This window comes from Coturnix japonica, chromosome 19 (genome assembly GCF_054131305.1).
Source record: "Coturnix japonica strain WE chromosome 19, WE-NBRP24, whole genome shotgun sequence".
Classification (NCBI taxonomy): domain Eukaryota; kingdom Metazoa; phylum Chordata; class Aves; order Galliformes; family Phasianidae; genus Coturnix; species Coturnix japonica.
In genome coordinates this window covers 10633079-10655447 of record NC_140681.1, presented here as the reverse complement: position 1 = coordinate 10655447, position 22369 = coordinate 10633079, and the positions used below count along the sequence as shown (strand labels likewise).

The 22369-nt window shown below is 53.4% G+C and overlaps 3 protein-coding genes across 3 annotated transcripts; 2 read left to right on the top strand and 1 right to left on the bottom strand.

Moving 5' to 3' along the window:
• The first annotated feature begins 1062 nt into the window (after nt 1–1062).
• LOC107323034 (BPI fold-containing family B member 4-like) lies at nt 1063–10262 on the top strand. The gene is made up of 16 exons (XM_015881724.3): nt 1063–2802; nt 2879–2994; nt 3525–3639; nt 3735–3839; nt 4053–4208; nt 5193–5256; nt 5582–5645; nt 5991–6082; nt 6471–6659; nt 6869–6922; nt 7193–7360; nt 7442–7509; nt 8675–8717; nt 9124–9187; nt 9363–9439; nt 9789–10262. Exons 2-16 carry the CDS (start codon nt 2883–2885, stop codon nt 9810–9812), a joined length of 1395 nt encoding a protein of 464 aa, XP_015737210.1. The 5' UTR covers nt 1063–2802; nt 2879–2882; the 3' UTR covers nt 9813–10262.
• Nucleotides 10263–11472: 1210 nt separating this feature from the next.
• Nucleotides 11473–16157, bottom strand: BPIFB2 (BPI fold containing family B member 2). Its single transcript, XM_015881735.3, has 16 exons — nt 15999–16157; nt 15661–15777; nt 15426–15525; nt 15064–15168; nt 14840–14974; nt 14364–14409; nt 14166–14226; nt 13897–13988; nt 13589–13765; nt 13413–13454; nt 13159–13323; nt 12932–12999; nt 12453–12498; nt 12171–12234; nt 12001–12077; nt 11473–11766 (listed from the first exon to the last, which is right to left on the bottom strand). The coding sequence occupies exons 1-16, from the start codon at nt 16018–16020 to the stop codon at nt 11716–11718; spliced, it is 1368 nt and encodes a 455-aa protein (XP_015737221.3). The 5' UTR covers nt 16021–16157; the 3' UTR covers nt 11473–11715.
• A 19-nt stretch (nt 16158–16176) lies between these two features.
• Nucleotides 16177–21528, top strand: BPIFB6 (BPI fold containing family B member 6). Its single transcript, XM_085520420.1, has 15 exons — nt 16177–17282; nt 17406–17505; nt 17788–17892; nt 17974–18120; nt 18503–18566; nt 18814–18874; nt 19034–19125; nt 19217–19393; nt 19490–19543; nt 19766–19936; nt 20089–20156; nt 20399–20444; nt 20765–20828; nt 21197–21273; nt 21386–21528. The coding sequence occupies exons 1-15, from the start codon at nt 17174–17176 to the stop codon at nt 21422–21424; spliced, it is 1374 nt and encodes a 457-aa protein (XP_085376546.1). The 5' UTR covers nt 16177–17173; the 3' UTR covers nt 21425–21528.
• Nucleotides 21529–22369: the final 841 nt, after the last annotated feature.

Here is a 22369-nt window from a genome sequence, read left to right as displayed (position 1 = left end):
GGTCTGAGGGCAGGACAGGGGGCTGCATGTGTCCATGTGCAGCAGCTGGTGACAAGGTTTGTGCCTTTAGGTTTGGTAACATTCAGCTCATTGTACTTCACTAAGTTGGGAAAAGATGGTTTCCTGTCTATAAGATTCCTGGTGATGCTGATTTGTTGTTTATCCTTGTAGCACTTGTGCTATGTGTCCTGCCATGCACCCAGAGCTGCTGTCTCTTGTGCTCATCATCTTCTCCCTCAGTGCTATCAGCTCATCCTTCCTCAGATTGTTTCTACCTCTTGACTTCCATACGTAGGAAACTGCACGGGTGAGAGATCAGATGCAGCCGCATGGAGGGACACCTCTGACGTCTGTGCATGCCGTGTTGCAAGCCCTGTGTGTGCAGCCAGCAGAGAGAAACGTGTGCCCCAGGTCAGCATGAGCCAGGGCCACCCCAAGGCTCAGTGCTGCTATGAGTGCTCAGCACCCGCTGAGCTGCTGTGCCCTGGGAGCTGCAGAGTGGTGTGAGCATGGCTGGGGGTTTGGTGGCCCTGGGATGGAGGCTGGTGCTGACTGCAGGGCTTGGTGCCTGCAGCTCTGCTCTTATCTCTGGGAGTTTCCAGGTCCTCTTTGATCAGATCTTGCTGCTAAAAGTGAGCTGCTGAGCCCAGTTTGGGGATGATTCCTTCGTTGCCATCTGAGCAATCCCATAAACAGGATGGGGAGATAAGCCTCTGCTAGGCAGGGCTATGGGGCAGGGTGAGCAAAGCACTGAAAAACATTGCTGCATGTGTTTGGTGGTTACTGGGCTGTGTTGCTGCTGCACACCCTGTGCTGTGCTCCCCAGGAGAGGGGAGAGCTGGGTCAGCTTATAGCTGGTACAGCTGCACTTTGGCTGTTCTGGAAGCAGGCTGGGAGCTCTCAGTTTGGCAGCAGCCTGCGTTAATAAGTACTCCATATTTTCTCTTCCCCAGACGTTGCTCTTACAGCCTCGCTCCATTCATTTGCCGTGCCATTTCCATACCCGAGTGCTTTCTCCCTTTCCGCAGCGCTGCTCTCTTTGGCTGGCTCCTTTGTTTTGTTGGCATCAGAGAAATCACTTTCCATTGACATCTGAGCAGATCAGTTCCATTCATGCCCTCAGCACCCTGTGAGCAGCAGGCAGTGTTTGCTCAGGGCAGTGCTATCGGAGGGAGCAATTTGTGCCACCAGGTTTAGTTTTCTCCACTCTAGAGACAGAGCTCAGTTTATGTGTATTCTTAATAAGGAGTTTCTACTTCCCCTTCGAAGGAGTTTTATGGGCTGAGGTTACTCCTCCTTTATATTCAGCACATAACAATAAAGCAGCGTTGTGCTCCTGCAGCCCGCAAACCTCCAGCATGTATCACAGCCATAAAACCCTGATGCTCTTATTCAAACTGGGGCAGAGAAATTCACCGTATTTTCATTCAGGTTGCTCACTCCTTTATTTTAAGAGCTGTGTGCTGCTCTCCCTGAGCTCCAATGGTTCTTAATGCCGGAGAATAAAAAACACGGCAGATTTAATCACGTTGAATAACGTATATTTGTTTGCTTTAACACCGCTCTGCGAAGCGCCTCAGGGCTGCTCGGGGCATCCACGTGCTGTCTCTCCACAGCCCTTCTGCTTTGCAGAGTTTGTGTTGTGATAATCTCTTCCTGACTTCCTTGCAATGCTTCATTTTAATATATATGCCCTTGTCGCTGCAGTGTTGAGCTCAGCCTTCCTATAAGCAACACCTGAAGCACTGCTGAGAGGGGAGAATGAGGTCCAGGTGAGTGAGAGGAGCAAAGGGTGCAACTGAGCAGCAGAAACCCATGCAGAGAGGAGGAATGCCTTTGCTGGAGCATGAAGCACACTGCCTTCTTGCAGCATAAAGAACTGGGAGCTCGGCTGGTGCTGTCCCAAAGGGCACAACCTGTGATGGGGGCACACAACCCTAAGGGCAGCAGTGTGTGTTCCCCTGCCAGCTGCTCCCCAGGAGCGATGCTATCAGCTCAGCTTTGTTCTGCTGCGCTCAGCCTCGCTCTGCTGCACAGCACCGAGCAAAGCACCGATAGGATCTGCTCAGCCTTGCACAATGGAAAGTGCCACGGCACCCGGCCAGGGCTCGTCCTCAGCCCTCCTTTGGGCTCTGCTCCTGCAGCATCACTGTGTCACATCGATGCATCTCTCACTGTTGTTCTTTACAGGTGCACTAGAAATCCACCTGAAGGTCAGTCCTAACAAAGCCGATGTTTATCAGCTTTTCTCCGAGTTGCTTTCCATTTATTTATTCATTTATTTTTTGTGAAGAAAATCGTTTTCTGATGCTGCATTTGAAACTCCAGTGAGCACTGCTAATCCCACAGCTCCTCAGGGTGGGGAGATCCGGTCCTTTCCCACCCCCATCAGCCCCCCGCTGTGTCCCATGTGCTGCAATCACTCTGACAGCTGCCCCTAATGATGGTTTCCTTTGAGCATGGGGATCCCACAGGTCACCACTGTAGGCACCATTTTAAGAGGGAGAGGGGAAAAAGTGGCTCCCAGGTGAGTGCCCAAGGATGGGAAGGGAAGCGGCAGCTGGGGGAGGCAGCAGTGACGTGGTGCCATATAAATCAGCAGCCTGGCAGGTGGGTGTTGCTGGCAGAGATGCAGGGGGTGCCCACTGCTGGGATGCGATGGCTGCGAGGGAAAGGTGTGTCCAGGTGGTGGCAAATTTTATATAAGGGCAGCTGCTGGCACTGCTGCTGCTGCACCAAAAAGCAGCGAGTGGGAGCCGGGTCCTGTGCAGAGCTGGGCTGAGACGGCATCTCCCAGTGCAGGTGACAGCAGAACCGTGTCTTGCAGTGCCATCCTTGCCCTTTTGCACTGCTCATGCCGTTGCCTCCCCCGCTGCAGGACAATGAAGCCGCTGAAGCTTTTTGGGATGTTCTTCTTCTGTGGGCTGCTTTCTCCTACCCGGGGGTCCCTGTCTGGCCTGTCCTGTGCCATCAGTACCAGAGCCATACAACAAGGTAATGGGAGCGACGGTGATCCCATGGGGCCGGTATGTGGTATAATCCCTGACTGCTGGCATCGCTGTACGGTCCCTTGGGGCTGTAGGAGCCATCACTGGGTTCACAGGGAGGGAGACCTTCTGTCTGCAGGACAGGGGTGGCACTCTGCACTCAACAGCCTTGCAGAGCTTCAGGATTCTGGATCCTTTCCTCTCCTCTTTGTTTTCATTTCCCCATTAGAGCAGCTGATTTTTTGCCAACGGCCTTGGTGAAGCTTAGCAGCCATCTTCACGTGCACAGTGCGCTGTCTTGCTTCCTGTTGCTTCTGTTCCAAAAACAGAACAAATGAAAGCAAAACCAACACCCTCTGAAAGAGAGCAGCAAGCGGTGGGCTGCAGCTGTGCCATTCTCCTGCTGAACCCACTGAGGGCAGCTTTGTTATTTGGCATTACAAAACATTAGCACCCCCATTTGACTGCATGGATGCTGGAAATCACCCCCACGGGAGTTTGGGGAGAGGTGGGAGCTGACACGGAGCTGTTTTGCAGTGATGTCTGATACCATGGTTAAGAGCGGGCTCTTCCAGAAGCACCTGCAGGACCTGGTGCTGCCAAACATCATGAGTGACGGGGGTCTGCTGAACGCCCCCACCATCATCACGGGGTGAGCAGTGCTGGGCATTGCAGGCCATTCCCTGGCAGTGCTTTGCCTTTGGGGTGCTCTGTGGTTTTGTGATGGCTGTTTGCTGCTCTTTGCAGGCTGCACCTGGAGCGGTGCCGGATGCCCACGCTGTCGGTAGCGCTGCTGCATGGCATTGGGATGCAGCTGGCCATCAATGTGCGCCTGGATCTCAGTGGCAACTGGTGAGTGTGCACGGCTCTGAGATGCTGTTGGGTCTGCAAGTGTCAAACGTTACAGTGCTTTGAGTTCTGCATGTGTTCACCTATGAGAAACCTACGTGTAGCAGAGGATGGCTTGTGGCCTTCGGCACAAATTACTGCAGATGGAGGTTGTGCTGAGTGTCTCCGGTGAGTGGAATGGATTCCATCTCTCAGCCTCTCATTTGTCTCTTTCAGCTTGATCGGCCTTCTCTCTGAGGTAGTCTTTATCTCCCTGGATGTGACCATTACCACAAACATCAAATGCACCAATTTCGAGTTGGGTGCATTCCAGGTCATTGTTGATGACTGCTTCTGCATTCTTGGTGCTGTAAAGATCAAGCTGCTCTCTGGGTAAGCGCTCATGGGTTGATATTTTCCATTGCCCTGTGCTTTATCCCATGATCTGGACTGGCTGCCAGTGCTGTGCCAGCAGAGCCAGGGAAATGAGATTCCTTTCCTGCTGCCAAGGCTGGTTCATCAATGGAAAATTGGCTGTTGGAAGATGAGGGCTGACCTGCCTTGTTTGCTCACGGGCACGTTAAGATCTGAATGACGAGGTTTAGCATCAATTCCAGTGTAGACCTAACCAGAGAACTCATATCTGAGACATACTAACCTGAAGGTTGGCTCTGTTCTGCAGTCTTGGCCTTTGGCTGCTGTAGCAGAAAGATATTGGGTGTTTGATCCATCAGTCTGAGCACTGTGGGATCCCATGCAGGGGGTGGGTATGTGTGTGCCCAGATGGTTCGTGGTGGATCCTCAGATGTATGTGCAGGGAGAACTCTCCCATAAGTAGAGTGCTGCATGGTGAGTCCCCGCCACCTGCAGATTGCAGCACTGCAGTGTGTTTGAGCTCAGTAGTCCAGAAATGTATTGATTCTCAAGCTGAACGTCTCTGCACTGCCTGCAGGCAGCATGGAACCCAGAGTGATCTATTTAGCAGCAGTGAGGGAATGTTTCGCAGCAGATTTCTCCTCTTGTTATTCCGCATCTGTATGTTCTGTTTCCTATAACTAACATGGAATTCACAGCAACATCACCTCCCCTTAACTATAACACTGATTTAAATACCAGAGGGAGATGGCCAAGCTCAGGATACACTGTGAGAAACCCGTTCCTTGCCCATGCTGGTGTCTGCACACCCCAAGTGCTGCAGCCATGAGCCTAATCCTACCCCTATAAGGCACACAGCCCCTCTGCTCATGGTGCTGGGTGGGACATCTGGGGCTGGAGCTGTGTGGACAGTGAGAGTCTTCTGCTCAGCTGCAGTGCCCGGGAGTTCTTGGTTTTGGTCTCATATATTCTGTTTTGTTTTTTTTTCCCCCTCCTTTCCAGCTTACTGTCCCTGTCAGTGCATGACATTGTGCTCAACCACCTGACAGCAACTCTGCCTGGTTTGGTAAGCCTGAAATCTGCCCTCCTCCTGTAGCCAAAATGCAGAAATATTGGGGATTGCACATTGCATGGCTGCAGTGAGCTGTGGCATGCCCTTGCTTTGCTCCCACACTGGCAGGGTGCAGTATGGGCAGCCTGGCTGCTGCCTGTGCATTTTGCCTGCAGTGTCCCTAAGCAGCCCATGTGGGCTCCAGGGGACCTCCACCACCCCCAGCACATCCCAGTGCCCACTGGCTGCCCAGTGGCTTCATGCTGCAGCTCGGAGCCATTGGGGCTGGTGGGGCTGTGCAGGGCACCCATGAGCTGTTCGGTGCTGTCTTCTATTGCAGCTGTGTCCAGTGTTGGATATTGTTCTCAAGATAGTGAACATCCAGCTCGTGGGCACTCTGGATGGTACGTCCCAGTGGAAGATGCTTGCTGTGTTTGGGTGGTGGGATGCATGTGGTCTTGTACTGCTACCCCAGTGCTTTGGGGTTCTAAGAGCTCTTGGGGGCAGAGATTGCCTCTGAATGACAACATCTCAGGGCCTCAGATTTCAGCTCCTATCTTTGAGCTACATCTTCAGCTCAGATCCCACAGAGTTTAATTTGGGGAAGTTTTGCCAGTGCTGAGTGGCAGCAATTTGACAGAGCTCCCCAGAGATGTGGGTGCTTGGCCTGTGCTGCTCCCTCCGGCTGGAAACTGGGGCTGGGAGGAGCTGTGTGTTCCCTGACCATCACCAATGGTTTCCCCATGCAGTGGTGGTCCCGATTGGCTCGAAGGGAACGGTTCACTTCCACCCGGCTGGCCCACCATTCACCTCCGGTTCATCCCTGATGATGGATTTAGATGTAAGTGAACGCCCCAGGCTTCATTCAGCACAACCAAACAGAAGGGTTGTGCTGATGAACTGTTCTGGGAACTCCAGCCAGACATGCCAGCCCCCATTTGACCCCATCACCAGGTGTCTGGGTGCTCTCTTTTGCTCTATTGCCAAACTTGCTGCATTCTCCCCACGTTGTTTGCAGGCTGGCAAATAGGTGGCATTAGTGTGGGTTCGTTGCAGTTGGAGCAATGCTCCATAGGGTGAGATGGAGAAGAGGGTTGGGATTTGGACAAAGCATGCTCATTATCAGGGGCTTCGGTTGCACACAGGGCTCCATCAGCTCCTTCCACACCCTAAATCTGGAAGGAACAGCTCTGTGTGCAGCACAGGACCACGTTGCTGTTTGCTCACAGGGCACAGTGCAGCAGATGGGAGGCAGCATCATCCCCCACGACTCGTACGCCTCCGCTTTGCCCCCGCTGGTGGATGGTCTGCTGGTGGACAGTCTGATGGCCATTTGTATGCGCCAGGGCCTCCTCAGCTCCATGCTGGCCTTGCTGCTCCAGATCTCACCACACATCTTTCCCTGCACGCCTGAAGCTGTAAGTGCCATAGTGCTGCATTGCACATCAGCAGCCCTTCCTGCTGCTGGGGGCTCACACCTGAATGAGTGAGCAGCACTGCTCTGCGCTGGGACAGCTTGGGACTGGCCCAGGAACATGACCCAAATTGGAGCACGACATGGGGAGTGGGTGGGTGGTGCTGGGATCTTCAGAGTGCCCACCTGGGCTGTGCGCTTCTCTCCCTGCAGTTCTCTGAGGCCAACCAGCTGAGAGATTCCATCACAGCCCTTTATCCCACTGGGGTGAGTGACTTTGGGTAAGGTTTGAGTAAGTCTTGCTGGGTTCGAGGCCATCTACAGAATGCACCTAGACAAGCACCTGGGCCATCTCTGGTTCTCTGCAGCCTTGTGGTTCTACTTCTCTCTTTTGTCTGGTTTTGTTCCCTGCACTTGTGTAAATCTGGGGCTTGTCCAAGGTCTGCATGACCTCGGGGGAGCCCCACAGAGCTATGGGGCTGTGTGGGTCCATGGGCTGAGTGTGGGCAGCCACCTTCATGTCCCCCATCACCACAGTGCACCAGCTGCCCTGCAGCCAGTCCTCTGAGCATCCGTGTGGAGGCTGTGGGGAAACCTCTCATCCAGTTGGAACCCAACAAAGCCACCATTGAGCTGACAGTCATGATCCAGGTGTTCATTAACAGCCCAGACGGGCCCATCATCAACCTGCTGGTCCTGAGGGCGGTAAGTGGAACACAAAGTGTCCTGGCTACCAGCAGGGATGGGGCCGTGGCATGGGCTGACTCTCTCACTGTCTACTTGCAGGACCTTGTTCTGAATGTCCGCCTGTCGATCTCCAGGGGCAGCCTGGTGCTGGCTCTCTCCCTGGGCAGGTAGCCTGTCCCCTCTGTGCTGCCCAGCTTGGGGCTCTGCCCGAGCTCAGGGTGCAGGGTTGGGGTGTGGGGACACAGCATGGTGGGAGGGACAGTGCCAGGATGCCCTGAGCAAGCTGGAAGCAATGGGTGTAATGTGGGAGTTCAGTCCCATTCCAGGCTGCTGGAAGCCTCTCTAAGGCAATGTTGGCTCCAGAGCTGCTGTATCTGGGCATTTTCCAGTATTTCTGGACTCTGGGTTTCCCAAATCTGAGAATTCCACACCTGAATGGTGGCACAAAGTGGAGGAGTATTGCTCAGCACCGCGGTGGGAGAGTTTTAGGAGCGTGGAAGGAAATCTGCATCCATTTTATAACCAGGGGAGATGAGGCAGCCTAAAAAACTGTACCAGAGTCAGCTCGGCTTTGATCCTGGGCAGCACTTCCAAGTGCCTGATATTGGACATGAGTGATAAAGGAGCAAAGGAAAATGCTATCGTTAGTGCCAGTCAAGGGATGATTAAAGATTGGGAAGCATTTCTTACAGCGTGAGGTCTGAGGAATTCAAGCCATTTACCTTGTCAAAGAGTTAGATTTAGAAGCAACACTGGCACAGCCTATATGCAGCGATACAGACAATAGAAATGCATCAAAGGGCTTTTAATTCAATAGACAAAGATATAACAAGATTCAGTGGAAGCAGAAAAGTGGAAACTCAAAGTGGAAATAAAGCAGAGGTTTTAGCTATGGAGATAGCTGTGTGATTGCAATGACAGATCGGGAGCTTTGGCAGATTCTCCAGAGCTCATGATCCTTATGTTTGGGCTGGGTGCTTTTTCTAGAAGCCCTGATCTCAGCTAAACAGAAGCTGATTCCTTTTCTAAGGTGAACAGCTACCTGGGAACGGGAGAGTAGGGGGTAGCCAAGAGCTTGTGTATGCACTGTGTCATTCGAGACAATGCAAATTAAGATCTTAATGTTGATTTATTGTTTCCCTCTTGCTCTTCTGCTCTCTTGCAAGTGTGGCAGTGCCTGCTTTTTATGTCAGGACAATGCGGTCCCTTTAGGGACGATGCTCACAGGAGTCCCTTGCCCATGGGCTGAGTAAAGCAGCATTGGGGGTGCGGGGGCTGAGCTCCTGCTGCTGACCCACTGTCTGATGCTCCATTGGCTTTTCCTCTCTGCAGACTTGCCCTCCTCTTGGAGTCATCTGACGTTGGCATCAGAGATGTAAGTCCCCCATCAGGAGGTCCCTTCCCATGGGGTCACTGCTGACACTGCTGGCTCCATGTGCTGCGGGGGTGCAGTGCCAGGGGTCTGAGCTGTCAGCTGCTGCTCTGCACACTGTGGCAATACTATTGCTACCTTTCATTATTTTGATTAATTATTATTTTTGTTGTTATGCCTTTTCTAATAATGCAAATGCAAAGCCTGAAGTCTCTGTTTATCCACCCTTGCTTGGGTTAAACTCACTGAGCTCCAGCTGAAATGTTACCCCCTAGAACTCTTCCCAAAGGAAGCACCAAGTATAAGATGAGAAAGAAGAGTAGATTTGATTAAAGAAAAGGCCACGTGCTGAGCTGAGCTCACTGCTGCCTCATGCACGGCTCACGGTGGTGTTCTTTCTCTGCCTCAGATCTCCAACCTGAAGCCACAATTCTTTAAGCTGCTGGTGGAGACCTACATGCCACTTCTCAATGGTAAGGGGCCTGGGGCAGCCAGGAGCACAACTTTGGTTGTGGAGAGGGGGTGGTGTGTATATGGCAGGGGGATTGCTGTGTCCAAGCTGAGGTTGCAGCTATATGCCCAGCAGCCAGCTCTCAGCACTGGAGGCTGTGTGTCCCTGCACTGAGTTAGGCTCTGTCTATCTTGCAGCTGCTGTAACTCCCGGGTTACCTGTGCCAAACCTGTTCAAAATCCCTATGACGAGGATGCACTTCCAGATCTTGAAGGTGAGTGTTGGACACGGCTCTGCCCTCCGGTAGGCATTGGTGTGAGTTGGGTTGCTGGGGTTGTTTCTGGTACATGGGTCCTGCTGTGAACAGAAGGTACCACTGGGTTGGAACGTCCTGCAGCCCTCCAGAGTGGTGCCACACAAAGAGCCCCAAGTCACACCAAACTCTAAGCTCTGCAGAGAAAGAACCTGGGTCAGTCTGGTGCCAACAGGGTGAATAGGTGCCAGCAGTGTGTCCCTGTGGCCTAGAAGGTTAATGGTAGCCAACAGGGGGGCTAAGAGCCAGCAGTGTGTGCACTAATGGCCAAGAAGAGGATGGGCATTGATGTGGCCATGTTACCCTGCAGGGAATGCTGGTGATCCTCCTGTGAGCTGTGCGAGGTGCAGACAGCTCTGGAAAGAAAGAGAGTGAAGATCCAGCCAGGATGGAGCGCTGGGACCAACATTATCATCTTTCCTTTTCTAAACGTACTGAGAGGTTCTTGGTAATATTTAAGGCGCTTTAAATTCAACTGGCTTCCACGGTACTGAGAGGTTTGCATGAGCCGACACCAGTTAGGCAGCTCTGTGTAGAGATATTTATTTAGAGAAATGAGGTCACGGTTGTAGAAGTGGCAGCAAAGTTGTTAAATTCCTCGAGAATTTGGTCTTTGGGTAAGTTGTTGTCAGTGTGACGATAAAGTGAACTTTGTGCACGTGGCTCTCCATGTGGATGTCACCATCTGTGCTGAGAAAAGGCCGAAGCGCTGAGCAGGAGCTCGGGATGCGTTTGTCATTCATTCCTTCAGCAATAAACATTCGTTCTTTTTTAGTGCTCAGAAGGAGGTTTGTGATGCTCTTGGGGACGCCCCTCTGTGCCTCCTGCTGGAGGATCTGGTCCCTCTGTGTCAGTGCCATGTTAGGGTTCAGTTTGCAACCTTCCATCCCAGATAAGAGCAACACTCTTGGATTGCCAGTGGCTTCTGCTGTTGGGGAACCCTTTGCTAAGACACATGTAGAAGCCAGAATGACTTTCCAAGCTGGCAGATGTTAAGTCCTGTGTCACTCATTGTGCCCTGGGGCTGGATGAGCACACACGGTCCAACCCAGCGCTGTGTGCCTGGCAGTGCCAGCCTGGTGCCAACAGGGGCTCAGGGCACGGTGACTCTGGCCCCTTGCTGCCAAGCTAATGAATGTCTTTCCTACTGCAACCTATTCCTCTTGGGAAGCTAGGTTAAGATATATTAGTCAAAGAATAATGGTTGCAGCTCTACCAGCAAACTTTTATTAGGAACAGTTCCTGCTATTGCCAACCTCAGGCATTAAAATCATTAGTCAGGTCCCCAGGACGGGCATAGAAACCTTCAGGTTTTTTCCCTCCCTGCAATAAATCACTCTGGCTTGTTTTGTTTTCTTCCCTATCCCCGAGTCTCTGAAATATGAGGTTTTCAAGTGCTTTTCAGCTGCTCCAAAGGCTGGAAAAGATGTGGACAAGGAAAGCAGATGGATGTGTAATTAACACAGCTCCGTGGGCTGGGTGCTGAGCGCACAATGTGGGTGCTCCTCCTGGGTAGCACATGGGGATCCTTATCCCCACACCAATCACACAATCACAAGGTTGGAAAGGACCTACAAGATCATCTAGCCCAAAAATGACCCTTGTGGCACTGTGGCACAGGGTCTGACCGGGGCTCCTGTCTACCCTAAAGCTACAGCTTTGCCAGAAGCATGTTTTTGGAAGCACGACCGGCTTCCAGGCTAATATTAGAAGCTATTGTACAGATGATCCATGATATTTTTTCTTCTTTCTGGCCTGGCTTACAGGCATTTTGGTTCCCATAGTAACACTAGAAGTGGAGGAATAGCCACGAAGCGTCTGTGGTGGGTAGGGGTGATGCTGTGCTGCACGGGGCTGCCTCGCATCCACAGCAATTAATGGAATTTTGATGCTCCCGGGGTGAAATCTAAGGGCTGAGTATTGGTGCTGGTGCTCCCTGAGATGGAATTCATCCATCTTTTGGTACGCTGAGGGGGAAAATAGTCGATACCGTATGGGAGAATGCAATATTAATGTTTAATTAAAGCGTGGAACATTGTTACAATCCATCCTCCTTATGTGCCAAAAATGCAAAGATCGGGGTTGGAAGAGGAGGACTCTTAATGCAAGGCCACTGTTATCCTAAACGTAGGGAAGTGTTGTTTTACTTAAGAAATAAGATTCTTTGTGTTTCATGTGGTGAAAATCCACGAAGCGGAGAGGTTTTCCACTGCTTTCACCCATACATTGCAGCAGGTTCAGGCCATGGTGCTGTGCAGCTTCAGGTTGCATGGGACCAGGACGTAATCCTATAGACAGAGGGAAGCAGGTGGAGGCAGAGTGTACCCTGCTCATCACTGAGCATGCTTTTGGCTTGTGCTAAGGTGGTTAGTGAGGGATGCCCATGCAAAGCAATGGGGCATGGTTCTGGGGGGAAAGGGCTCAGAACTGGGAGGGAAGTGTCTGTCCTCTTTGAATCAAGTATAGCAGGAGCACCTTAAATGCCTTGTTGCAGGGAGCACTTTGCAAGTGCTGCTCCTTACCTTGTGGATCACAACGCTGACGTTGGTGTAGGTGAAGCGGGACAGGTGGGGCAGGTGAACGCCTTCCCTCAGCACATCTGGGAGGAGAAACAGGGAAAGCAGATGGGAAAGTTCCCAGCAGAGCAGTGCCCTGTGCCCAGCACTGCATGCAGGACTTGCCTGCTGCTCACCATCCATCCACGCCGGCACCTGCTGGCAGACAGGGGCCAGGAACAGCTCCTCCAGCAGTGCAGCCTGCAGGGTGAGACAGGGCAGAGTTGGCTCCATAGGGAGAGGGAAAAGGTTGGGGCTGGCAGCAATGGGGTCCTGGTGTGCTGCCATGAGAACTGCGAGCACAAACTGCCCAGCTGTGGTGTCTGTGGTGTGAGGTGGCTGAGGATGGCTGGGCTCAGCGCAGTGCTGACAGGGGTCTGACCATGCTTCATTCCCTGGGGGATTCTTAGGGCACCTACCGGCACCAGGCCCACATTGGAGGCAGCCAGGCTGAGCTCAGCATCCCTGCAAAACAAAAGGCATCACCAATGTTGCTCAGCAGCCCTTTGGTCAGGTAGTTTTCCTGAGGCACCTGTGCTCGATGACAGGCAGAGGCTCATACGCTGGGCAGTGCCTGGCCACCAACACCCTGCAGCCAGGCACCCCCCAGCTGGCAGTGGCACTGCCTTTGCCCTGCACACAGCACCACAGAGCTGGGGGTGCCCAGCCCCAGGGCTGCAATGGGGGTTTGCTGTGTGTTATGTGATGCTCAGGGTGGTGCACAGCAGCTGGGCACTGCTTCTGTTTTCCTCTCACCACTTCCTTTGGGCTAGAGCTACACCTTCAAGGCCAAGCTATCAGAGCTAAGGAATTCCCTTGGTTGCTCTGCCTTTCCCATCCCATGCTATGGCTGTGCCGTGTCCCCTGCAAGGCTGCAGAGCGCAGCCAGGCTTGTTACTCTATCACTGCTGTGGAGATCATCATCCTTGTGTCGGAGACGCTGAGCTGCAGTCCTGTGGTCACATCCTGCAAGGAGAACAGGGGCAGAGTGAGCAAAACTCCAGCTCAGAATGCTGTGATGCAATGAAGCTGTCTGCATCCTGCTCCTGCAGTGCACTGCTCACATCCTGCTCATGCAGGAGACCAATGTCACTGGGTACTATGCCCATTGCAGTGCTCACTCACCGCGTTCACACTCAGGAAGCTCTGGAAATCAGGTGAGCCTGCCCCAATGTGAACAGTGAGGAAGAGCTTCAGAGCTGCTCTGCCTTCCTCCAGCACCACTCGAGGAGAGCTTCGGAGCGCGGCGCTCAGCATGATGGGCAGGTCCTCATGGTACAGGGAGCCCACCTGCAGGGATGTGATTCCAGCCTGGCTGCCCTGCGGTGTGCAGAGGGCAGTGGGGCATCACCCCATGGCTGCAGGACACAGTCTCGCACCTGAGTGATCTTCTGTGCCAGCGTGGCAGTGGTCAGCATGCTCTGGAAGCAAAGTGCAGCCTATCAGCTGAGGTAAGAACACAGGGGGTAACATGGTGCAGCTCTGGAGGTGCTCTGGGTCATGGCCCCAAGCAATTGATGTCATGTCCTTCCCTCCTCCCTTGCCTGCTACTCACTGGGATGGTCATATTGAAGGCTCCAGCTCTCTCCAGGGTGAAGTAGAGGCTGGTGTAGAAGTGCTTGGACATAGCCAGGATGAGATGGGAAGTGCTGGTGCTCCCCAGCTCAGGCATGCTAAAGGGCACGGGGCTGACTGGTACAGGGACAGCTGCCCCCGCCACCTGGAATATCGTCTGCAGGGACATAGGGAGGGGAAAAAGGGCTGGGGGTTCCCAGGGCATGTTGCAGGCACTCAGCAGCTGCTTGCCCAGGGCAGAGGTGCAGAGTGCAGCACAGAGGTGGGTGCTACAGAGCCCTGCCTTACCTGCAGGGACAGGGCGATGCCCTGCTTGGAGAACACGGGGGCAGCCAGTGGCAGGTACTGGAGCTGACAGCTGGGGGTGACGGGAAACGGAGCTGCAGAGTGAGCAGAGGAACAGTTAGAAGGGAGCAGAGGTGGAAGGCTGTGCCTGCAGCCATCCTGTGTTTCTCAGAGGAATGGAACTCAGAGGGGGAGAGCAGAATTCACTTCTCATGATGTTCTGCCCTCCCCATTCCCAGGTTTCCTGTGCCTGGAGCTGCAGCGCTGCTCACCTGTCAGCGACATCAGCTGCTCGTTTGGAAGAAGGAGCAACTTGGAGACATCCAAGCAAAGCTACAGGATAAAGAACAAACCCTGAGAGGTGGGAGATGAATGCAGGGGCTGCCAGCACTGTCCCTGGGTGAGTCTGCTGCAGGTCCTTCCAGAGCTTTGTCTCCTGCTGTCTCCTATCTGTGCAAATGTTCTCTTACCTTATCAACATTCACCTCTTTGTCCAGGATGGATCTGAAGGACTTGCTGTATGAAAACAGCAGGAAGGAGGAGGTTAGACAGCACCAGCCGGACCAAGGGACCCAAAAGGCATTGAGAGATGTCCTTATCATTACTTTAAATCATCTGTTAAACTGTGACTACATGTGGAACCCCAAAGTACTGAAGACCTGCCGCTAGTCTTGCACTAAAAATGTCCCTGCTCAGAGCTCAGAGCTCAGTGCTCATCTGCTCCCTACTGAGAGAATGAAACTCTATTAAGAGAGAGGTGAGGACAATACTGCAAACAGAACAAAGCTTCTGCCTTCAGGCTAAAGCATTTGGGTTAACCTCTGTAACCTTTTAGGTCAGGGATCAGCTCTTGGTCCTTCCACCTTCCTGCACAGCAATGCTTATATTGCTCAGTGTCTTTTCCCCTATTCACCCAACCGTGCGCCCAGGGAAACCCGGAGCTGACCTTTCTGCCTCCCTGGTGCTCGGTGCCTGCACAGTGGGTCTGCAGGCGGAGGTCAGCAGCTGCAGGTTGCCATCAGGACCCATGTCCACATGGAGGTCAGCCTGGATGGAGACCCTCACCGGCATGGGCACGGCACTGTGGGGGGAGGAAGAGCTGCGGCTGCCCCATGGTGCTGGGCCACGCTGCTGCCCCACTGCCCTGCGCTGTGGGTGGATGTAACTCACTGCAGGGGTGCGATGCGCAGCTCCGCCTTGATGCCCATCCGCAGCCCGGCCTCTGGGATGAGCGAAAGCTTCAGGTCAACCACTTTGACAGAGGAAATTCGGCTCCTGCTCAAGGAAATGTGGGTGTAAGGAGCCCCATGCTGCTCCTGCCTCAGGGTCTGTGGGGCTGGTACCTTGCACCTGAGGGTGGCACCAGGGCTGATCAGATCCCAAGGGAGGAACCAGGAGCCTACTTTAATATGGATGTTTTAAACTGTACTGTCAATTCCCAGGAGGATTTTTGCTTTATTTTTTAATTTTAATTTTACAACCCCTCCCCATGAAGCAGCAAAGCCCCGGGTGAGGCAGATCCAGGCACTCACCTGCTGGGGTCCATGGAGCCAAGGAACAGGTCTGAGGCTCTCTGGGCCATCAGGTCCCGTCTGAGGGCCACCTCTGCATGTGGCTTTGAGATCTCAGCAACTGTGAAATAGGGCAGACACCTTATGAGATGCTCCCGAGCCAGTGGTCCCATGCACAGGGATGTAGTGTCCTGTCCCACTGACTGGCAGGAAGGTTCCCTCCCATCCCATTGCAGGCTGAGAGCTGAATACTTACGGTAGCTCAGTCCCAGTGGGGTGAGGATGCCCCCACAGTCAGGGGCCCTGGTGGGCTCTACAGGGACCAGGAGAGCCAGGAGGGCACCCACAGTGCAGAGCAGGGGCACGGCGCTGCCTGCAGGAGGGGGAATTGAAAAGCATTTTGGAATTGCTTGTATACCACAGACTGTGGTGCTCTAAGAGTATAAAGAGAACAGCTCTGTGAGTTCAGGCATCCCAGCACCACGTGTGTCTGTGTCAGCCTTTGCAGGAGGGGACCTCTGCCCAGCACTGATGCTCAGAGACCACCCAGATACGTGCCCATATTGCTCTCACTGTGTGTGAATGCATCTTTACCTTGTCTATTTGCTTCTCCCATCCTCCTGGCTCCGTTCTGTGTCTTGCTGTGGCTGCAACAGGGACTTGTGCTGGCTTTATATATCTGCCCAACTGGGGTGGGAGGAGGGGGAGAGACTGGTGGAGAGGGCTGGATGGGGTGCGCTGGGCAGCGGGGCTTTGTTTTCTGTGCCATTTTTATTGTTTCCCACAGACCTGGTTACACTGGCCATCGACCCAGCAGGGTGACATTTGGAGCTGCAGGTGTTCGGGCAGTTTGCCTCCATTGTGGGGCCACTGATAGCACAAAGAAAGGTCCCAGCTCCCAACTTGGAGACACAGCCACTGCCGGAGGGGCTGCTCAGCCTTAATGCAGCATCAGTAACCCCAACAACACTGGGGATGTATTTGTGGTGTCACCATCATCTAGAGGGGCACAAGTACATGGGGCTGAGCTGATGGGACAGGAGGGTGCTGTGGTGCTTTACATGTGGGTGTTCTGCTCCTCAAGAGCTGCTCTGGACCTGGCAGTCCCTGTGGAGGCTTAATGAGATGTCAGCTTCCATCAGCACAAAGGTTTCTCTGGTGTGATGGGCTCCTCAATGGGAGTCATCTATAAATCCTGCGCTCCTGTTAGATGAGATGTAAATCTCCCTGCCTGCACTTAGAGCCACTGAGTATATCACGGCGGGAGGTAACGACAGATTAAGCCCCGTGACATGTTTTATATGGAGATGAAGAGAAGAAATAAATTCCGTGGTGCTGCAGGATCCCAGCAGGGCAGGCTCTGGGTGCCACAGGAACAGCCACATCCTGCCTGTGGTTTTCCTACTGCCCCCAGGTCCTCCCCTGGCACTTGCAGGAGCCACATGCAATTCACCATCTCCTTTCTCAGCCAAGCAGATCAGTTTTTCTCTTTCAGATGCCACATGGGAAGCTCTGTGGGCCCTTCCTGAGTGTTGAGCAATAGAGTCAGGAGCTCCACCCAACACTGCAGCTCCGGTGCTTACCCCGACCTTCAGGTTACTGGTGAAATTATTTGTGTTGGAAGATGGTAGAATCACCGAGGGATTAGTTTTCCATCGCAGTAATTACCCAGCTCCTTAATCTGTTGCTTTCTCCTTTTTCTAAGCCAGAGCTCTGTATATAAAGGCTGGTGGGAGCTGCCTCCAGCTGATTGCTTCTTTGTGCCATCCATGACCATGCTGTGGTGTATTTTGCTGCTGGGGGGCTGCCTGTCAGCATCACAAAGTGCTGGGGGCCCAGAGGCCATCCTTAGGATGGATGCTGGAACCATCAGCCGTGGTAAGCTGAGGCAGGGATGTGTTACCAGCCCTGTTCTATGGAGGTGATGAGTTCCCTCTGTGCCAGCACTGTGTCCCCCCACCCTGGGGCAGCAGTGCTGAGCCCCTTGTGTGAATATTCCAGCGGTCTCCACCGTGCTGAATGAGAGTGATGTTCTCCAGAAGCTGGTAGAGGGAGTGACAAAAAACAAGGCAACCACGAAACCCATCAAAGGCATCTCTGGGTGAGTGATGCTCAGCAGCCTTTCACCGGGAGCCTGAATCTGGAAAGCACAAAATAAAAGCAGAAGGTTTGGAAGTGTCAGCCCGGAGGCAGAAACAAATCACTCCCTGCTAACAAGCGTGATATTAAAGGCGGTGATTTTCTGCATGGCTGTGTCTGCAAAGGGGAAACCATAACTTAAAGGCAACAAAGCTTGTTGGCTTTTGCTTCCAGCTTTGGGGGGTGGGAGGATTGCTGTCCAGCAGTGCCCCTTTCCCTGTGTTTTTCCTCTCTTTTCCCCCAGGCTGAAGGTGATGGAGCTCCGTGCCACAGAGGTAGCACTGTGGCTCACACCCACTGTGGGGGTGTCCATGGCTGTGCCGGTCCGGTTGACCCTTACAGGGAAAAGGTGGGGGAATGGCACATGCAGGGGCTGCTGGCTGCTGGGGGGGGTGGCTATCCTGTGCTGATGATGCTCTGTCCTGTGCAGCTTTGCAGGAGGAAAAATGGAGATCCCAATGGCTGCCAACCTGAGCACCAGCAGTCGGATGGAGCAGGACATGCAGGGCTACCCACGGCTCAGTGCCAGGCGCTGCCACGTGGCACTGCTCCACAGCTGGGCCAACCTGCCCCACCGGTGAGGGGGGTCAGTGCCCAGGAATGGGGTTCTATAGAGCTCAGGCTCTTTTCACTACAAATATTCATTTATTGAAGGCCTTGCTTTTTTTTTCAGTATGAAACCCCAGTTGTTTTATGGTTGAATCCATGGTCATTCCATGCAGCACCCATTTTTGGCTAAAGTCCTTGTGGAAATGCTTTGCTGCTTTCAGGCCTCGAGCCTTTAACTTGTTTAAAGCTAATGGTGTTCCTGAGAAAAGCTTTCTATGTAGGGAAATACCTCCCACTGCACACCATGCCAGCTGGGTGTCCTTAGCACCTGACTTCCTGATGCATCACTCTACAGTCAGCACACACTGCTTTGTGGCTCTGCTGGTTGATGGTGTGTTCTCTTTGCCCAGCATGCTGCCCCTGATCATGAGCAAGTTCCTGGATAGCACCCTCCGGAGAGCACTGCATGGCCTGGTGAGTGCTGCCTGGTGCTGCACAGCATCTCCTTGGTGTGCTCTTACCCCTGGTCCTGCTCTGCTGCTGCTCACTGCTCTGGTAGAAGTGAGTGGATCAGCTGGTGTGTGTGTGTGTGTAGATGCTGGATTTGGGCATAAATCAGCCAAGGTGAATCTGTTGGGGTAATTAGGAGCAGAGGGTGCCAATGCTTTGGGGTAGGAGCTGCTGTACATGGTGCTCTCACAGCTCTCTTTTCACATTCCAGCTGTGTCCAGCCATGGACATGTTGCTCGAGCTCATGAATGCAAAGTTTGCCTCCATGATGTGTAAGTTGTCCATGCATCCACCCACCTGGCCACCTCTCCATCCACAACCCCCCTCCCATTAAGCCCTTGTGTCCATCCCACCCCCACACCTGTGTTGGACTCGGTCACTCCCGACTGGGGCCACATGTGTCCCTGCTAAGCTCCCCTGCCTTCCTGCAGATGCAATCCCTCTTGGGAACGCTGGGATGCTCCAATACGCCCTGCTGAACACCCCCATGGTGAGAGAAGATTTCATCCAGCTGGAGCTGAAGGTCAGATGCACCCGATCCACTATGCATGGGCCAAATACAGACCCTGGAAGAGGATCTGTGCTGACATGGCTTTGTCTGTGGGCCCTTCCAGGCCACTCTCCACAACAAGGAGGGAGAGGAGGTTGCCCTGCCCTCAGATCTGCCACCTCTCACTTCTCTGCCACCAAAGAGGGAAGCAGCCACTCAGCTCATCTTGGCTGCGAGCTTCCTGAGTGCTGAGCTCTCCATCATGCAGACATTCTTCGGCCTGAACATCACCAATGGCATGGTGGGGTTACACCACAGGGCTGCTGCCTTCTGCAGCCCTTCCCCACATTGATCATCCCAGCTTACATGCCTTACATCCCTGTGATGTCCTCAATAGGTTCTGGGGCTTCTCCCGCTGGTGACCACAACATTGAGAGACCTCATTCCTGAGGTGGGTGGACTTTGTGCAGTCCTGCTGCTCTCTGGCCATCTCAGGCCATTGATGATGCAAGTCAGTTTGGTGCTTTTTGTGTTTCATTAGCAAAAGTGGTATGAATAACACTGATGAGCAGCATCACCATGGACTTTGGTGAATGGCCCTGATGCTCAGCAGCCTCCAGGGCGGAGAGCTGGGAAGAAATGGGAATGTCACCCTCTGCTTGGTTTTCCCCAGGTCTCCAGCATGCTGCCTCCATCACAGCCAGTGGTGATTGAAATGCAAGAGACGCAACCACCGCTGGTGTCAATAACCCGGGAGAAAAGCACCGTGCACCTCTTCAGCTCTGCTGAGTTCTGGGCTTCCAGTCCTGGCTCTGCTCCTGGATCCCTCTTTGTCCTGGATGTGGTGAGCTGAAGCCTTTGGCAGTGTTGGTGTGATGTGGTCACTACTGCAGAGGGGCAGCAGGAGGTGTGGGTGAGGGGCTGGAGCTGATGCTGGGGACCTGCTTGTACACACACATATCACACAGGGGACCCGCTCCCCTTTCCTCCCTGCAGCACTCTGAGCTGGGTGTGCGGTTTGCTGTCACAGAAGAGAGGCTGCAGTTCTCCCTGACACTGCACAGGTAACAGCTCAGCTCTGTCTGCCCAGTGCCATCAAGAGACAATGCTGCAGTGGGGCAATGCTGCAGAGGGGCAATGGTGCTGGAAAGCAATGTGTCTTGCACCTAAACAGGTGCACTTCCATCTCTCCGCATGGGTTTTTAGTGGTTGATACTAGCAGCTATGGGGGTATAGGAGGGGTATGAGCTGAAGCTGAAGGAGAGCTGCAGGGCAGGGCAGTGACCCCATGCTCCTGTCCCCACAGCCTGTCCCATGTGGCCATGGTGAACTCCTCCATCGGTGCATTCAATGTGAGTCCTGCAGGGTGTGGGCACGGCTCTGCTTTGTGGTCTGGGTTTGAGCACAATGTCTGCATGGGGCCGGGTGGTGAGGAGGAGGCACTGGGTACCCACAGTGCTGCAGGTGTGGGGAAGAAGAGCCTTTCTGGCAGCTTGCAATGAAATTTAGAAATTCTCAAATGTTCCCATTCATCTCAGGGTAGCAGGGGGGGGCTGTGCAATTTTCCTGTGATTTGAGGCCTCACCAGGGGAATTAATGGAAGGGAGCCTGACAGGTGAGGCTGCTGGCATTGGGAAAGATGGGCTACGTCCATCACCACGCTGTGTTCCAGGTGCTGCCGCTGAGGGGAGTCCTGGCAGACATTATTCATGTGGCTTACGTGCCATCCATCAACAGTAAGCACGCTACGGCTTCATCGGAGGGCTCGTGTTGTGCACAGGGAAAATGGTCCTCATTTCTTTGCCCATAGCCTGTTGTTATCTGCTTTTGGAAGTGGTATTGGCTGGTTGGCCTTGCCCAGGGGGGGCGCAGAGAGTGATGGGCACTGGAAAGCTGCTGGTGGAGCAGTTATCCCATGGTAAAACATGATTAAAGCAGCCTGCCATAGAGCATCCCTTCATCTGCTGAATGTCCTATGGAAAGTATGCCAAGGGACAGGATCTCATTTGTGCTGCTGTACCCAACCCAGCATGTCAGCACTGCCTGCTGTCCCCTGGGTCTGGTGCCCACGTTCTGCCCCTGACAACCCCCCCACCACTTGCAGGAGCACTGCGAGGAGGGGTCCCACTGCCCCCACTGCTGGGCACCCCGTACCAGCGTGTGGAGCTCAGGCAGATACAGGTAGGCATGGTGTGGGGATCTGGGCACCCCAGGTGGCCGAGCCCTCATTCTCCACACTGACTATATTGGAGTGATGGAGCTCTGCCTGTTGCTTTTCCTCTTGAACCCACAGGATGGGCTGGTGCTGGAAGTGCCTGTGGTGGAGCCCTGATGCACGGGGAGGGATGGCTGCACTCCTGGGAGCTTCTTGCTCTCCCCTTGGCTTTTCAGTGTTTTGACTCTGAGCTAAAATAAAGACAGCATGTTGCCCAGTGATGGACTCTGGTACTGCTGGGTGTTCCAGAGGAGATATGGGTTGGAATTTAGGGGCACAGCGGGGTGAGCTATGGTGTGTTTTAGTATTTCAGGAGCACCTCCTGCCACAGCCATCGGCTGCAGTGCAGGTATTGATGCCGAGCATATTGCTCACTTATTGCTGGATAATACCTGTCATTAGGAGGTCAATAAATGGCTTCGATCCCCATTTCATAGAAACAACGTGAGTTGAACATTTGTTCCCAGTGTCAGGTGACCTGTGTGGAATTCAGATTGTATTTGACAAAAAAAAATCATTGCTTTTTTAGGAAATTGTCCCAGAGGGCACCATGATGCAATGCTGGCTCTGAAAGCCCCATTTTTCCCCTGTGTGGTGCTGGGTGCTTGGGGGGAATGGGCTCAGTGCTCCCCATGAGGACTGTTATGGTGCTGTTACAGTTCCTGCCCTCCTCAGTGCCATGCAAACATTCCCAAGTCCAAACCCATTTAAAAAAAGCAGATATCTTCCTTATTGTTCTTGCGTTAGCTAATCCAGGACCAAAGCCTTTGGGTTTGGATTTCTCTAAGATGAAATACAGATCTGGACGTAACTCTCTCCAAGGAGAAACCAGAGCTGTGCATCTCAGGTGGCACCCATTTAGCTTGCCATAAAGCATGTGATACAGTGCCAGGCAGTGCTATCACGTAACCCATTGCAGCCTGGGACAGCTGCTGGGTGCAGCTCAGAGCCATTGGGCCCCTTCTTGAACTGGGGACAATGCAATTCTCTCTGAGCTGGGGCAAAAGGGGTTGGAGATGGGGGTCCTCACCCCAGTGGTGAGGGCAACCCAAGTGCTGCCAC

Excerpts from the sequence above, each read along its gene's own strand:
- LOC107323034 (XM_015881724.3), top strand. The coding sequence starts at position 2,883 with ATGAAGCCGCTGAAGCTTTTTGGGATGTTCTTCTTCTGTGGGCTGCTT. Across the intron at positions 3,840-4,052 it reads CTGGATCTCAGTGGCAACTG|CTTGATCGGCCTTCTCTCTG; the intron begins GTGAGTGTGCAC and ends TGTCTCTTTCAG. Across the intron at positions 5,257-5,581 it reads CAGCAACTCTGCCTGGTTTG|CTGTGTCCAGTGTTGGATAT; the intron begins GTAAGCCTGAAA and ends CTTCTATTGCAG.
- BPIFB6 (XM_085520420.1), top strand. The coding sequence starts at position 17,174 with ATGACCATGCTGTGGTGTATTTTGCTGCTGGGGGGCTGCCTGTCAGCA. Across the intron at positions 18,875-19,033 it reads AAAGTTTGCCTCCATGATGT|ATGCAATCCCTCTTGGGAAC; the intron begins GTAAGTTGTCCA and ends GCCTTCCTGCAG. Across the intron at positions 20,829-21,196 it reads TTACGTGCCATCCATCAACA|GAGCACTGCGAGGAGGGGTC; the intron begins GTAAGCACGCTA and ends CACCACTTGCAG.
- BPIFB2 (XM_015881735.3), bottom strand. The coding sequence starts at position 16,020 with ATGGGAGAAGCAAATAGACAAG. Across the intron at positions 14,975-15,063 it reads CTGCGCATCGCACCCCTGCA|TGCCGTGCCCATGCCGGTGA; the intron begins GTGAGTTACATC and ends CTCCCCCCACAG. Across the intron at positions 13,324-13,412 it reads TGGCACAGAAGATCACTCAG|GTGGGCTCCCTGTACCATGA; the intron begins GTGCGAGACTGT and ends ACATCCCTGCAG.